Source organism: Macrotis lagotis, chromosome 8, assembly GCF_037893015.1.
Source record: "Macrotis lagotis isolate mMagLag1 chromosome 8, bilby.v1.9.chrom.fasta, whole genome shotgun sequence".
Taxonomy (NCBI): domain Eukaryota; kingdom Metazoa; phylum Chordata; class Mammalia; order Peramelemorphia; family Peramelidae; genus Macrotis; species Macrotis lagotis.
This window is the reverse complement of record NC_133665.1, coordinates 105,618,913-105,634,990: the sequence shown is the minus strand read 5'-3', so window position 1 is coordinate 105,634,990 and position 16,078 is coordinate 105,618,913. Positions and strand designations below refer to the sequence as shown.

General features: G+C 39.3%; 1 protein-coding gene across 3 annotated transcripts in view; it reads right to left on the bottom strand.

Annotated features, from left to right (window-relative positions):
* Positions 1-873: 873 nt before the first annotated feature.
* Positions 874-16,078, bottom strand: part of DAG1 (dystroglycan 1) — an 85,310-nt gene continuing 70,105 nt past the window's right edge. For all 3 annotated transcript variants that reach the window (XM_074197947.1, XM_074197946.1, XM_074197948.1), the window contains exon 3: positions 874-5,404. In XM_074197947.1, coding sequence (XP_074054048.1) covers positions 3,002-5,404 — 2,403 coding nt within the window. In that variant the 3' untranslated portion in view covers positions 874-3,001. The remainder of the gene's footprint in view (positions 5,405-16,078) is intronic.

The following is a 16,078-nucleotide window of genomic DNA, read 5'->3' as shown; positions in this document are numbered from 1 at the left end:
CTTTTCCTCAAGACTGAGAACTTAGGCTGCACAGAGCTTGAGCCCAACCACAACCACATCTTCCCATACCCAATTTAAGTGCAAGCTACTCTCTTTCCACTTCACATGTGCCATAGAATAAATTCAAGAAGAGAGCCAGATGAACACCTCCCTTTTAAGACTGCATGGGTGCTGGCCCACCTCATCAAACTGATGTGACTGATTAATCTTGGCATTGGCTGTTTCTACTGTTGAATGGAGAAAAGATCTGACAAGGCAAGGAGCCCAGATGGAACAGCCCAGGTCAGCAGGATCATAGTAAAGTACACTGTTTTTATTTAGTCTGATATGATTCTATACAGAATGCAGAAAACACATCTTCTTAAAATCATATGTAAGGAAATAAACACACATCAGTTGTTGGTGAACACTTTTTAATAAGATCTGCTCTCCACGTTACAGTGCCTGATGGCTGAAGGGAAGGAGGTTGGCTGAAACGGCATTATTATTATTATTCTGTTCACTGCCCCTTTGCCTCCAGTTTCTATGGTGACAGGTAGAGCCAAGCCTGCCCCATCTGCGCATGGCTAGGATGGAGCGGTGGGGTTGCTGGGGCAACGGGGCTATTTGGAAGGTCTTTCACTCCAACAACTTGCTCTGGGGCATTTGAAATGTTATTGATATTTGCATGAGGCCACATAAAGGATAACTGGACACAGTCTGGCCCCTGTATGTGTGCACCTGACTCTAGTGATGGAAATATACCCAGCCCATAGGGCTCACTCAAGATATAACCCAATACTGGAAAGAATTTGCCTTGGTCTACTGGGTTCCCTTCATAAGAGCCTTTTCTCACCAGCCAAATGCTTCTGAAAGAAGGGCCAGGGTCTAGAGAATACTTTTTTTTTTCCTGTGAGGGGATCAAGGAACCAACCTCTAAGCTCCCACTGGGTTAAGTTGGTGAGAGGCATATAAACACTGAATTGGGAACTGCCCAGATCAAACAAAGATGTAGCATCACTGGCTTCTAGCCAGAAAAAATCTGTTTCAGAAAAGCACAGTAGAAAAATGTCCCCATGGCAAATGAAGAGGTGAAGGCCAACGACCCACCCAGCCATCCTTCATGGGCAGCCCATAAACATACTTTGCAAAACAGTCAATATGGCTTAAAAGTGTCTGTTGGGTGTGCAAAGTGAGCTGGAGTCTGCGCACCCTCCCCTCCCCCCCCAATCAAAGAAGGGAAACATTATTGCAAAGGATTTTCCTCCCTAAAATGTACCAAAAACAGCTTTCAAATGGCCAAGAAGGTCATGCTTAAACAATTTAGTCCAAAGGAGAGAGAGGGAGAGTGGGGGGGAAAAAAAGAAGCGGAACAGGCACCTCCAGAGTGCCTCAAGTCACAGAACAGAGACAAGTTAAGTTCATCCTAAAAAGGCAAGAAACCCAGACATGGTTCTAGAATCAAAACAATGACAGAAAAAAGTCAGAATGTGAAAAGCAATCAGTCCCATGGAATCAACCCTAAGAAGCTAAGCTCATACAAACTGCTGTAAGCATTACCATTTTTAATCTTTTTTTAATAATAAAACAATTTGAGACTGTATCAAAAATTTAGTAAAAAAATTAGATTTGAGAGTCCACTGATTTTTACTATGAACTATATTGCTGGCACTTTTCTTCCCAATCACCAGACAGCTTTCAGCATGTTGGAGTCCAGAAACCTGGGGATGGGAGGGCCAGAACAAAGGAATGAGATGCTGTCAGAACACAACTGCCAAGAATTTGAGAGTAAGGAAATAGCATCACACTACATAAAAATATTGCATCTTCACCAAAACATCCCCCACTGAGTGTTTCAAAAACCACATTTTTCTTTTACAAAAAAAGGAAAAAAATTAAAGAAAAAATTAAAGAAAAGAAAAAAAATCAAAGAAAAGAAAGGAAAGGAAAAAAGAAGTCAATGCAGTCTACAACTCTGCCTTATCATTTCCAGGAGTTGCCCTCCTTTGCTGGTGGCCTGTTTTCCCCACCAGGCCCCCTAGAAGTGCCAGGGTCATCAGAACGGTGCACCTCTGCTACTTCTCATAGTTAACATTTCCATCCAACAACTAATGCCCCTTAAAGCTTGCCTAGAGCACACAGGGAGGATTTATCTGGCCCCAGAAAGTAACCTCTGACCATCCAGCACCAGTACCAGGGGAGAGTCAGGGGAGGGCCAGGTCAGCAGGTCTGTGAGCTCACTCACATGAAGTGCCCAGAGTTCTTCCTACAATCCACAAAAGATGCCCCAAATCAGTCTCTGGCTTAACCGAGGAACAAAGTTTACATTGTGTGAAAAAATAGGATTCCTTTGATAAAAAATACTGTCCCTTGGTCTTCTCTAACTAGTTTTGAAACACCCTGGGAGCTTATTTTTAGCAAAGCAGGGCCCCCCCACCCCACAACCCCACCCAAAAACTATACATACAAGTTTAGGTAAACAGCAGATTAAATGTAAAAATGTAACATTAACTTCTGAAAGTCCTTTGATTTTAATCTTTAGGCTACTTTTTCCATGTTACATCCTGCAGCTAGACACACGTGAATAGAAAAAAAAAAAAAAACCCAAAACAGTACAGTTAGTGTTAAAGGCAAACAGAGTACACCAGGGAGGGAATGCTCAACCCAGTGTTGTCTGTGAGTCCATCCATCCTTCCATTCATTCCATGCTCTGTGCCTATTGGTGCTTTCAGAAGCTGGCCATCAGAAATACTAGCGGAGAATTCTCTATGAACAAACAAAAGCTGTTAGGGGGGGAAAAAAAGAAAAAAAGAAAATTAAACAGTCCCCCAAAGTTCACCAGATCACTTTGGGTAATGTAAAAGAACCAGAGAGGGAGGGTTTTTTTCAGGCCCTGTATGTGGGTGAGTGTTTGGGGTCAAGTGTTGATTTCTGGTTGGCAATGAACTGTGGGCCATGAATCCCTATCAACAACACTGGTATGGATCTGCAGGCCCCTTCCCTCAAAGCCCAAGACTTGTTGTTAAGGGGGAACATATGGAGGTGGTGACCTGTAAGGGGTCATGTTCTTCGGACGTGAGCCTTTTCCCTCCATAGGGGCTGTGAAGGGTGGGGGAGGTTGATAGGGAGGAGCATTAGGGTCTTCATCCCTCAAGGGGGTATACTCTCCAATGGTATCCTGGTTCAGTGGTGTGGTCTCTGGCATGTTCTGGTTTGGATATTCTGGAGGGGGGAGAGGAGCCTTTTCCTCTTGAAGGATGAGAGGCATGCTAGAGGATGGAGGTGGTTTAGAGTCATCCAGCTCATCAGCAAAGATAATTGGCACGCCTTTTTTGATGAACGTTGCTTGGTCTTCAATTGTGAGTTTTCCTTTCCTTTTCTTTCGGTAACAAATCATAGCAATGATACCAGCAATGAGCAGGATAGCAGCTACCACTACAGCAGGAATGACTGTGTGTAGATAGACATCATCCTCACTGCTCTTCTCAGGGTCTTTCTCAGTCACAACTGTAGGGGGAGCTTCTGAAGGGACCCTTCTGTCAGTAGTTACAGGGATAAATTGGAAGTATCTACAGCTGCCTGATCCTGTCACAGAAATGCTCTCAGCCTTGAATTCAGGTTCCAAGGTATTAGAGAAAATGGGACGAGGTTTTCCATCATCCTCTGAGATTCTCCTGCTCAAGCTCCGGATCTGTTCCTTGGGGCAGGGATCCAGAGGCAATGTATTATTTGTCCATTCCACTACAATAGAGCCCTTTGTGATGTTCTGCAAAGTGATGGTACTACAATTTCGGTCCCCAAAGGCAAGAGCCAGTTTCTTTACCAACATGATTTTTTTATGAATGTCATTGACCACTGAAGTAGGGTCACCAGAAAATTTTGCTTTAAACTTGGCTGGAGACCTATCTCCCTGTGGACGCTTGTGTACGTGGATTTCAAAGGCATCCACAGCTGAGAGGCCACCTTTATCTGTGGCATGCATGAAGTACTCATGCTTACCCAGGTGACTGCTATCAGGCAGCCCATACATCAGCTGACTATTACTATTAAATTGGACCCAGGATTTCTCCCCTACCATCTGTTGCTCCCTGAGCTTCAGTGTCAGCTTCAGCTTATCTGTAGTCGTGTCCTCCTCATCATAGAAAGTATCTAATGGGATTTTCACTTCAAAGTAAGTGCCTACCCATGCATCCACCCTATCAATATGGTTCTTGAGAGATGGGGGCTTGTTGGGTTCACCACCTCGAGTGGTGCCACTTGTTGTGGTCCGGGTTCGAGTTGGTGGGGAAGCAGTTTCCAGTCTAGTGGGAGGTGCTTTGGTTGTGACCCTGGACACTGGCCTCGAAGTTCGTGGTTTTTTGGTAGGCCTTCGGGTTGTAGCTGTTGAGGAGTCTGTGGTTGAAGGCGTGGCTGGCTTCAAAGTAGTTATTCTTGGTTTCTTAGTGGTGGTGGTAGGAGGGGTAACAACAGCAGTGGGTTCTATGTACCCTGGAATTGTTGTGGGCCGAATCTGGCCAGGAACTGTGGTGCCTGTATCTGATACCCTGGTAGGCTGAATGGGTCCCAGAGTTGGAGTCTGGACAATGGCACCTCGTGTTCGAATAGTAACTGCTGGTTTTCCAGGGACAGGATCTCGTACTGGAGGAGCTGCTGTTTCTGTAGGAGGTGCAATAGCTGGGGAGGTGGGTGTAGGAACAATCCTAGATGGTGGTTCTTGGAGAGCTGTTGTAGGGGGTCCAATGGCAGTGACTGGTGTGGGTGTTGCATTAATCTGTCTCCTTAACCGTTTTGGAAAATGAGGTTTTTTATTAGCAATATGCCAGCCTACAACAGGATAGCCAAGTTGAGCAGACATTGTGCCTTCTTTAGCTGGAGTTTCCACACTGCTAATGTTAGGAACACTGTTTTGATTCAAAGAACAACCTAGCTTCCATGACAGTAAGGCTCCATTTTCTACTACTTTTTTTGCATTTCCTGGGCCAGCCATGAAAGCTGACATGTCAAATAGTCTGTTATTTACAACTGGAACCAGCTTCATATTATGCAGTTCTACTTCTGAGAAACTTTTCATCCTGTTTAAGAGCTCAACCCTCTGCTTTGGTGTCATTTTTGTGAGATCAGCATCCAAAATTACAGTCAGAATAGTCACTGGCTCATCGGCACCACATACAAATGGAGCAGCTTCATTAACATCTTGGGATGCTACTCTTACTGACTGGGGCTCACTGTGATCTTCAGGATATACTTCAATGGAGAAAACATTCATAGCTTGGGGCACATAACTTCCATTAGGTGCCAACTGCATGGCACTGACAGAAATGTAATGTACACCTTTGTCTGTGTCAAGGGGAAGACCTTCCAGCATTCGACTTTCTGGGTCCCAGTGCAGCCAAGAGGGCAAAACTTCTTTCCCAGCTTCTGATATCTAGGGAAAAAAAGACAAGTAAACAGCAAGTTAATTTTGCCATTCAAATGCAATGGGAAGGATTAAAAACCATTGACAAAATTTAAAACTAGGTTTTAACAGGCCTTATGCTGGAGATGCTAATTCCATTGGGAAGGGAAGTCATCTCCCAAGTAATTGAGGGTTGTTTTTGACCAAGCTTTCCTGTGGTTGAATCCATCAATCAAGAAGCAGAAGGACTTCCTGAATGGCTCCTCATTCTAGGTTAATAATGGATGCCCCCATCTGGGGTATCTCAGGAGCCAGAAAGGCAGAGCCCTGGCAATCTGTCTTGTTTAAGTCACAAATGTATGAATTGAAGGTGAGCACTGTCACTTGCCTATTTCCCAAACAAAAGAACATGAACAGACACCTAAAACAGAGGCAGGGGAGAAAAGCTAAAAGCATGGACTCTGGGCTTTCATTTTATAGGACACTTGGAAAGATAACCAAAACCTGTGTGTTTTTGTTAAGCAACTTCTGTTCCTGCTGGCATATTTGATTTGCTGGTGTAAATTCTCTGAAGGTCTGTTTTTTTCAGGCATAAACAATATCCAGGCATACAATTCAAGGGATCTGAGGGTTTTGTCACCAGAGGTACTCCACCTACACTAATCCCAAACTGAGACCTAGTAAACTGTCTTTCAAAGTTGTTATGGCTGAAAAATTAATCTAAGGCTAACCTCTCTGAATTTAGTGAAAATGATCCTTAGACAACAGCAAGTTTATACCCAGGTGGCCTAAACACATGGATATTTAAACTGAATTAATAGGTAGGCCAGCTGCTAAGACTCCAGGTCCTTTTTCTCATCTGTACACACTTGGGAACATTCCTACAGATTACCTGATACAGACTAAAAGCAAAATTTCAGGTTTGTCTTGAACCATAATCAAACAAAAGACAGTTTCCTACTAACAGTCTGAGACAAGGGAGATTCTCAGAGTTTTCTGTTTCTTCAGAGCCCCATGGCTACCTAGACATGAACCAGAATCTCCTCAACAGCCCTGATAAGGATTTGGGTTGGAAAACCTTTGGTTTATGTCACTTACAGTAAAAATTCACATACACTTAATATTAAGAATGTCACTCTGGGGTGGCTAGGTGGTGCAGTGGATAGAGCACCGGCCTTGGAGTCAAGAGTACCTGGGTTCAAATCCGACCTCAGACACTTAATAATTACCTAGCCGTGTGGCCTTGGGCAAGCCACTTAAACCCCATTGCCTAGAAAAATGTAAATTAAAAAAAAAACAAACAATGTCACTCAAAGGCACTTCACTCCTCTTGTAGACAACTCTCAAGTCTGCCTCTTTGCCTTGGTCTACCCTCTGCTCACAATCATTTAAATTCCTAAAGACCAACTCTTTTCTTCACAAGCAATACCACATTTGGGTTGCATCTAAAGGCTGAATCTCAAGGCCTTTTTCCGTGATGGGCATCCAGTCTCTATCTTAACCATGTTTTTTTCTAAAATGTGGCTAATAGTGAATCCAATACCACAGATTCAGTATAAATAGGGCAGAGGACAGCAAGACACTAACCTCCCTCTTCTCACTGTAAATACTGTTTTTCAATGCTACTACTTCAGATCAACCTAACTTTTTTGTTTTTTGTTTACTGAATCATGCTGCTAATTCTTTAGAGAGCCTGCAGTTCATTAAATCAATCAACTAGCAATTTTTAAGTTCTATACCAGGCATTGTGCTAGAAAGCTAGGGATAAAAAGACAAACCTTAAACAGTCCCTGTTGTCAAGGGGCTGACATCCTAACAAAGTAGAAACATGTATACCTATGCTGTTGCTGTTCAGTTGTTTCTGTCGTGTCTGTCTCTCTGTGAGCCATTTGGAGTTTTCTTGACAACTGGTTGAATGGGGTCTCAAAGTCAGGTCTTCTGATTCTGAATCCTGAGTTGGGTTGGTTTTTTTTTCTTCTACCACCTTCATTTTAGAACCCTAACTTCTTTTAATTCTCAGGAGCAATAAGACCTTTCCTGAGCTTCCATTTATTAATGCTCTCCTCCCCAAATCATTCTGTATTATATTTGTACAGGATCTATCTTTCAGTAGAATGCAGTCTTTGAAGGCAAATATTATTTAATTTTATCTATCTCCAGTACCTGACAGAGAATATGCACCTAATTAATATTTTTTTAATCAAACTGTCTTGCCATTCTTCATTCTAAGTTGGTTTAAGCAAACCACTTTAAGTTTTAAAATAACTCAAAACAATATGGGACCAGGATGGACTCCTGAGATATTGCATTAGAATCCAAAAAAAAGGAATTAATAAAAAGCACCATCTTGAAAAAGCAAAGTAATATAATAGATGGAGTCAGGGCAACTGTTCAAGTCCCTGGCTTGAAATATACTAGCCATAAGCATGACTCCATTATCCTCTCACTTCACCTTGCTCTCTAAGACCATAGGCTTCATTCAGAAAGACCACAGGCTTCATTCAGAACATTATCTAAAATGGTAGGATTCCATTGTCCTGGAGATTCTTATAGCAAGAAAACCAAAGGTCCATTTCTTCTACAAACATACAACACTCACATCCTATGGAAGCATGATGGGGTAAAAACAAAACTCTAGTGAAGGCTGCTAAAGATGGGAGACCAAATTGACATATCTAAGTGTATGTGAATTTATTGCCTTTCAGATACTGCATCTTGGGTTTGCAGATTGAGTACCAAGAGAAGATGACTACACTTCAATTCTAGAGGTAAGCCTGTGAGGCTCTATTTCTCTTATTCCTCCCTCCTTCTATTTTATTCACACACACACACACACACACACACACTTCAAGATCAGCCAGTAAACCTAGTTAGCTCTCAGCAAAAGTCTGTAAGATGCCATAGAGCAAAAACAATTATAAAACATTCTCCTTATAAACTGAAATGCAGTCTCCACAAATACATACCATGTCTATGGAAGGGATAGGCACAAATTTAAAATATAATGGTACTGAGGTAAAAATATAGAATACATGTATGTCAAGGCAAGTCTACATTTGGGACTTCACAGCCTAGAGAAACTCATTCTTCAGGGTCCTCACATTTCTCCCTGGAGACAAATCTGGGCTACTGAAGTTGCTTAGCTAGATCTGTTCCTCTCTTCTCTGCTTCCAGAAGTCTTAATTCTTAATTCTTCCTTTCCTCCAGTGATTGATTATCTTTGTATCTGTTTCTGCTCTCTAGATACAGTATCTCATATTGGTTAAATATCAAAGTTTCAGAGCAAAATAAATCTGACATCTGCTGAAATTCATTCTAGAGTTTATTTAAAAACCCCAGAGTTTGCTAATTTATTTGCTCTACCAACAGACATTTTCCCCTTCTTGACCTAGAGCTATTTGTTTCTCAAATAAACCAGGGAATAGAAGCAACTTTTACAGTCAGTTTAGCATCTCCTTAATATCTTTTGATTATCAAGGCCTTCAATAATCACATCAATTGAGGTGACAGAATAAAAGGATTTAGAGTAGAAGGGACTTGGGTTTAGAGGCCTTCTAGACCAATCCCTTCATTTTACAGAAGAGAAAGAGGCACAGAGAAGTTAGTGATTTGTCTCGAGTAAAATGTTTGAGGCAGGACTTGAACTTCTGGTTTTCCTGACAATAAGTCTAGCACTCAGTCCATAGCTGTTGCTGTCCTCACTAAAGCTTATCTCTTCCCTTCAGGGACCTTACAGAAAAGTCAACAAATCTGAATTTGAGAAAACTTTTACTAAACTGCTCCAGAGTATATTCTGACTTTGTAATTAATCTCGGGGTTCCTACTCCCTTAAAACTCATGTAAGTTTTGGGGTGGCTAGGTGGCACAGTGGATAGAGCACCGGCCCTGGAGTCAGGAGCACCTGAGTTCAAACCGGCCTCAGACATTTAATAATTACCTAGCTGTGGGCCTTGGGCAAGCCACTTAACCCCAATGCCTTGCAAAAACTAAAAACAAAAAAACAAACAAAGAAAAACCTCATGTAAGTTTCTCCAGAAACTTAGATGATAATAGGTTTCAATAATCTAATACAAATCTACAATTACACTTTTCTAACTAAGAGCATACAGGTTTCATTTTGCTTTAGTTTTTCAAGTTCATATGAGTTTCCTAAGTAGAGAATACAAAATCTGACAAAGTGGTCTTATAATAAAAATTAACTTCTAATAATGGACATCAAGCTTTAACATCCTGGAATTCTACTTGGTTTCTGAAAAATATTAATCAGACATTGCTTATAAAGACCAGGATGAAAATCAGAGCCTACTAAGGTGGTCTTTCTACTCCAATGTTCTCCCTCAGTCCAATCTAAGCTGGCTGTTTGTACAAAAATTGAGTATACTGGCCTGAAGGCTGCCCTGCAGAAGTGAAGATTTATAGACAGTAGACCTTCTAAAACTGTAATTTAATATCTACTCTACTATTTTTTTTTAATCTCCTTGAACAAATATTTAGTGCTTTCTAAATACAAGGTATTGGACCATGGATCAGTAAGTTCCTCTTACACTTCAGTATCTTACACCTAAACCACTCTTTCATCGAAACCCAGTCTTGACCTGAATAACTCTGTAGGCAAAAGTTATTTAAAAAGGTTCTCAGGGGGCGGCTAGGTGGCACAGTGGATAGAGAACTGGCCCCGGAGTCAGGAATACCTGAGTTCAAATCTCACCTCAGACACTTAATAATTGCCTTGCAAAAAACTTTAAAAAAAAAGGTTCTTAGAAAATTTTATTATGTGCATAATAAATTGTGGAGATCTAAGGTACTAGCCCCTTAGGAACTAAGGCTTTTTTCAGCTTTCAAAGAAAAATAAAAAGAAAACAATTAGCATGTTATAATAAGGACCCTCATGAGGAAACAAAATTAAAGCTAAAGACCCAGCTGACCTACTCAACAAAGGGGTGAAACCAAGAGGAATGTTCAGTTACAGAATGAATATAGAATAGAGTTTAAATCTCTATGTTGGAGCTGAACATATCATTTCCTATTTTAATAAATTCCAGAATAAGTCAAATTTTATGTGCCACAAATGAAGGCTCAAAACCTCTGAAGGACAGTTGAATGCAGGACTCACAGTTTCCAAGTCTTGCCCCAAGAACACAAATGTTCTGTACAGGTTGTGAGAAAACAACAAAACCTTAAGAGACAAGCTCACTCATAAGAAATGATCGTTTTAAATATTTCCTAGTTATTTCTCATAAGTTTCTTTTACAGTTCTCATGCTTTCCTACTCCAACTCAGACAAAGTAGTTATTTTTATTCAGTCATGTCTGACTCTTTCTGACCCTATTTTTTTTCCTGACAGAGATGGTCTGGAATGTCCATAATTTCCTTCTCCAGCTCATTTTACAGATAAGGAAACTAAGGAAAAAAAAGGGGATTAAGTGACTTACCCAGGGTAAAAACCCAGCATTCTATCTACTGTGACCCACCTAGAGGCCCAACTCAAACAAAACTAACACCAGTTCCCTCCCAGAACCCTCTGGATATTCCTTTGTTCAGGATGTCAATGTTTGAAATCACTTAGACTTTATTCATTCAATTTAAGAATGCTGAAATGTGAATCTCCCCTTTAAGAAGTGAGACCAGATGACCTCTAAAATTCAGTTTTGGGGTGTGTGTGTGTGTGTGTGTGTGTGTGTGTGTGTGTGTGTGTGTGTGTGGTGTAAATGTCACATCACAATGTCTGTCATTTGATTATTCAGAAGGGCACCAAATGAATGAAAAGGTTCAAATGAACTGAACCTAACTGGCCTAGGTGCTAACTGGGTTATATATGGAGGAGATAGAAGTGTAGTCAACAAAAGTCTCCTCTTCTCATATAATATGCATACGAAACAACTCAATTCAACAAATTTTAAAGCCTATTAAGATCAAATGAATAGTTCTGGGACCAGGGGGTGAAAAAAATTAAAATATCCCCCAGTCATTCTACTAACTTAAACATATAGCACAATAAACATTAGCAAAAAAATCTCTCCAACAGCAGCACCTCTAAGACTCTAAAGTAGGTAATAACAATACAGATGATCTTTAATCACCACAAAGCTCATTCTAAAGAGAACTGGCTTCTAATTCCAATTGGCTTCCTACATTTTTCAACTAATATTCAGCATATTCCTGTTAACAAACTAGGTTGTCCACCATGGTGAATAAGAATACACTCAAAAACCCTAAGATAAATGGCTCAAAACAGCGATTGCCCTGCATCTTTCTCAACAAATTAGAAATGTAGGAATATTGCATCCAGTCAACCTTGTCTATGTGAATCACTCGCCAAAGACAAAACTGGGGTAACCCATTCACCGTGGCAAATGATGCTCAGGAAACTGAGTATGTATAGACAGGATATAGTGATAGGATAGTTTGGGCTGGTCATGAATAGCATAAATCTAGTGCATTCATTCCAGTCCAATCCATGACCCTTAGCATTTAGTTACCCAACTCTACATTGGTCTCTTCAACAAATTAAAAATATTTTAATATGTCTACCAAGCTATCCTTTTCTGTTCTTCAATCTTAAATATCATTCATTCAATTGCTTCCTCTTAGCTAAAGTCAGTTCTTTCCTTTGTATTCGAAGATCGCCAACATCCTCTTTGGTCAATACTTTCCCAATCAAATCTCTTTTCTCCATAAGTAAATGCCCCTAGTTAAGATTTAATTTTGTGGTTTATGATTTTGTGAGAATAAACAAAATATCTGCTACCCTCCCAAGGTATTTTCAGTTCCTTTCCTTGGCCCCTCTGGGACTTTGCTAAGTGACCAAATAAATCTTTGACTCCATGACTCAGTCTCCCTAACGAAAATTAAATAGATCCCTTATCTAATCAGTCTGTAGCTTTCTCCCCCCCCCCCCAAATGCTCAAAGAAGGGGTGGACAGGGAGGCTAGGTAGCACAGTAGATAAAGCACCAGCCCTGGAGGCAGGAGTACCTGGGTTCAAATAAAAAAAAAACCTAAAAAAGGGGGGGGGGGGTGAATGGTTAGAAGGTGGGTCTTTTAAGGTGAAGATTCTTTCAATGTAAACAAAAAGAACAGTTTGTAAATTGAGATGTTTGGCAAATATCTGCCCTAAGACTTGTCTCAACAACTGGAATTTGTTGAGGGCAGGGTTTTGTAGAATGAATAGTTTGTCTCAACAAGAAAGGCCACAGAAAATAAGATAAAAGCCACAATTTAAGAGGACAAGTATCTCTACATTTTTTAAATTTGGAGATTAACTTGGAACAACTGTAGTTTCTAAAGAGTAATAGCTCTGGGTAGTCAATATGCTTCATGGAAAAAAATGTATACCCATTGTGGGTATACAAAAAACCCAGTCACAAAGGCTCACAAATGGTTTACTCAGAAGTAAACATTTCATGGATCAATAAAGGTATTGTCTGTCAACCCTACAAAGTGTACTTTCTACCCAAACATTCCAAGCCTTAAAACCACCTCAAGACCCAAGAGGGTACTTTTCTCCTAGTGTACAGGCAGACAGAACAGGACCTCAGGTGGTGAGGTCCTTTAAAACACATTAAAGTCATTAAGCAATTTTAACATTCAAGATAGGTGAATTAGCTGCTTTCCTAGCCACTTCAGAGTCCCAAATGCTTCACTATTTAATTTTGAGGAAAAAGTCCATATGAATATTAGGCTTAAAGCTTACAAGAGGCAGTAAGTCATTTAATTCAACCCACTTATTTTACAGATGAGGAAACTGAGGAGCAGAGAATGCCATCACACAAACAGGAAACAGCATATCTGGAATTCATACTCTGATCCTGACTCTAAAACTAGCACTCATTCATGCTCGAGAATCATTTATGCCAACCTCCTCCTTTTAACTGATAAAGACACTCAGGACCAATTACTAAAGAGACTGTTTTAATCCAAAATTATTTGAGATGAAGGTTCTCCCAACCCCCACTACAATACCCCCATACCACACACACCCCCAAATCCTAACTCTATGGTTCCAACAAGTCACTCTAGCTTTCTGGATCTGTGTCCTTATCTGTAAAGTGAATGTACTGCCTGGGAATGTTCTCTATAGTGTATCCTAAATATTATTACCCAAAGCACAGTCAATTATGATCAGGTGCTTGTGCACACACAATTCAGGAGACAATACCATGAATACAGAAGTACTAGGGATTGAGAAGTTCCTTCCTGAAACTAGGCTGCAAAGGGATATTTTAATTTACACGTATCTATAGCTGAGAACTAGTAGTCTATCCTAAGGCCCCTTTTTAACTATCAACTCTCTCTTCCTTGTAAAGTTTCACTTTATTAGAACAAGATATTCCTTATTTAAAATCTAGCAATACTTATTAGTCACTAATTATTATTATTATTATTTATTATTATTATATTATATTATGTTCTTTCTTACATTCAGAAACCAGTTTCTTGGTCAAAAGTATTTTTGAATACTTAAATCTTTTTGAAAATAAAAGTCTTTAAGCATACAAACTTCACCATTGTGTCATAGAGTTAACAGGCAAAAGAATGGCTAGAGACTTCCCAAAATATTATTAGGTCAAGGAAAGTTCCTACAACAATCTTCTACATGCTGCCTGAGGTTAAGTTAAAAGATGACAGAAAATAATATACAGCAAAATGAAACTGGCATTTTGAATACAAATGCTTGGAAAGATGCTTTTTGGGGGGGGTGGAGAAGAGGGATAAAGAAAAGAAAGGAAGGGAGAGGAAAAAAGCTAGGGAGTGTTGTTTCTATTTGCATTTTGTCTTACCCCTTCACAAGACAGCTAGTACAACTATAAAGAAAGAAGTCAAGTGTTTTACTACCTAGAAATGATACAGGAGGTTAATAGAAAATTTAGAATTAAAGGTCTTTGTGAGTTTTCAGTCTAGTATTTCTGCATTCTGCCTACCTACCACACTGGAAAGAGTGCTATTCAAGCAAGAGATAAAGAATTAAATTCCATTGACCAGCTATAGAATTCAATGCTTGTTGGGGTCTTGAAATCTTCAAATTACTGAAGAATTTCATAACATTCACTAAAAAATCATGGCAGAATTCTATCACAAACACTGGCATTAAATCAAATTCTAGTCCTACCTACAGTAATTATCAGGAAAACTTCCCAGTATTTTACACATTGATGGCATTTCAAAAAATATTTTATTGAGAGCTGTTGGTGAAAGATAATCAATAAATAAAACATTCATTGAACATCTACTGCCAGACACTAACAGACACACTGCTGCCAAAGGATGAGTACAACAATTCTAATTCTGGCTTAATTGATTCATGGTTTCTAGTATGTAGTACATATACTGTTTGTATTACATAGATTCCATAAGTTACTTGATTTCTTAAAAGATACAGGGCTTAGGAGCTGCTTGGATAGAGCATCAGCCCTGGAGTCAGGAGGACCTGAGTTCAAATAAAGCCTCACACACTTAATAATTACCCAGCTGTGTGACTTTGGGTAAGTCACTTAACCACCTCATTGCCTTAAATAAATAAAAAAAATTTTAAAAGATACAGGGTTTAAACCCAGAAAATCTGGAGTTACACAATGTAACTCCAGATTTTGGGTATGTTTTAACAAATGTATGGAACTTGTTAGCCCAACCTTATAAATTAGAACTGCTCACTCCTGGCCTGGGAGATAATGATAGAATAGAAACCATTATGATTACCAAAATAAAGCATTTTTAAAGATAATGTATGTCAACCTATAAAATCTGTCATAACTACTCATCAAAAAACCTGGAAACAGAATTTTCTAACTTGCTAAAAGAATTTTCCAAATGAAGAGTTTGGGATGATTTTGAACTTACTGGACTAAAAACATAAAAATGTAACACATTCTGATTCATTTGAAAGAACAACTAATTGACATCGGTGAAGATAAGACCTCTGAAAAAAATGAAAATGACACAATAGAGGGGCTATGGGGGAAAAAAGGTATACTATTGTACTCTTGATGGAACCATCAACTGGTCCAACCATTCTGAAAAGAATGTCAAGAAAGTTAATCAAACTATATTTACCCTATGGCCCAGCAATACAACTCATTACTGGACCTATACCTCCAAACAAACAAAAGAAAAGGGGGAAAGATATATACACATATATGTACACAAATAAAGATACATATGTACATTTATATGGCAGCTCTTTTCATAGTGGTCAAAAACAAAAAGGATATGTCCTAATGAGGAATGGAGTGACTAAACAAATAGTGGTGTATGAAGGTAATGGGATGTTATTACTACCATAAGAAATTATAAAATGGACAATTTCAAGAAAAATTGAAGAGACTTATGAACTGATACAGAGCAAGTTAAGCAGAACAGTAATACTAGGGAGAAATATTTGTGAATGACTTTAGAACTCTGAACAATGATAAGCTATGACAATGATCAGAAGGTCTTAAGAATTTTGATTAATATAATGATAAACTGAGACAAAATGCAGAGACATATTTTTGACATGACTAATGAGGAATTGTTCCATAGATTTTAGCTGTTTTTTACCTCCTTAATTTGCTCAAAGGAAGAAGGAAGTAGTAGGAGGAACAGATTAATGGGAGGAAAACATCACTTTGTTACTTGAATAATAAAAATATTTTTTTTAAAAATCAGAATTTTTGCAGTATCAAAAAAGCATTATATCAAGATATTTCAGAAATAATTAAGAATGTTC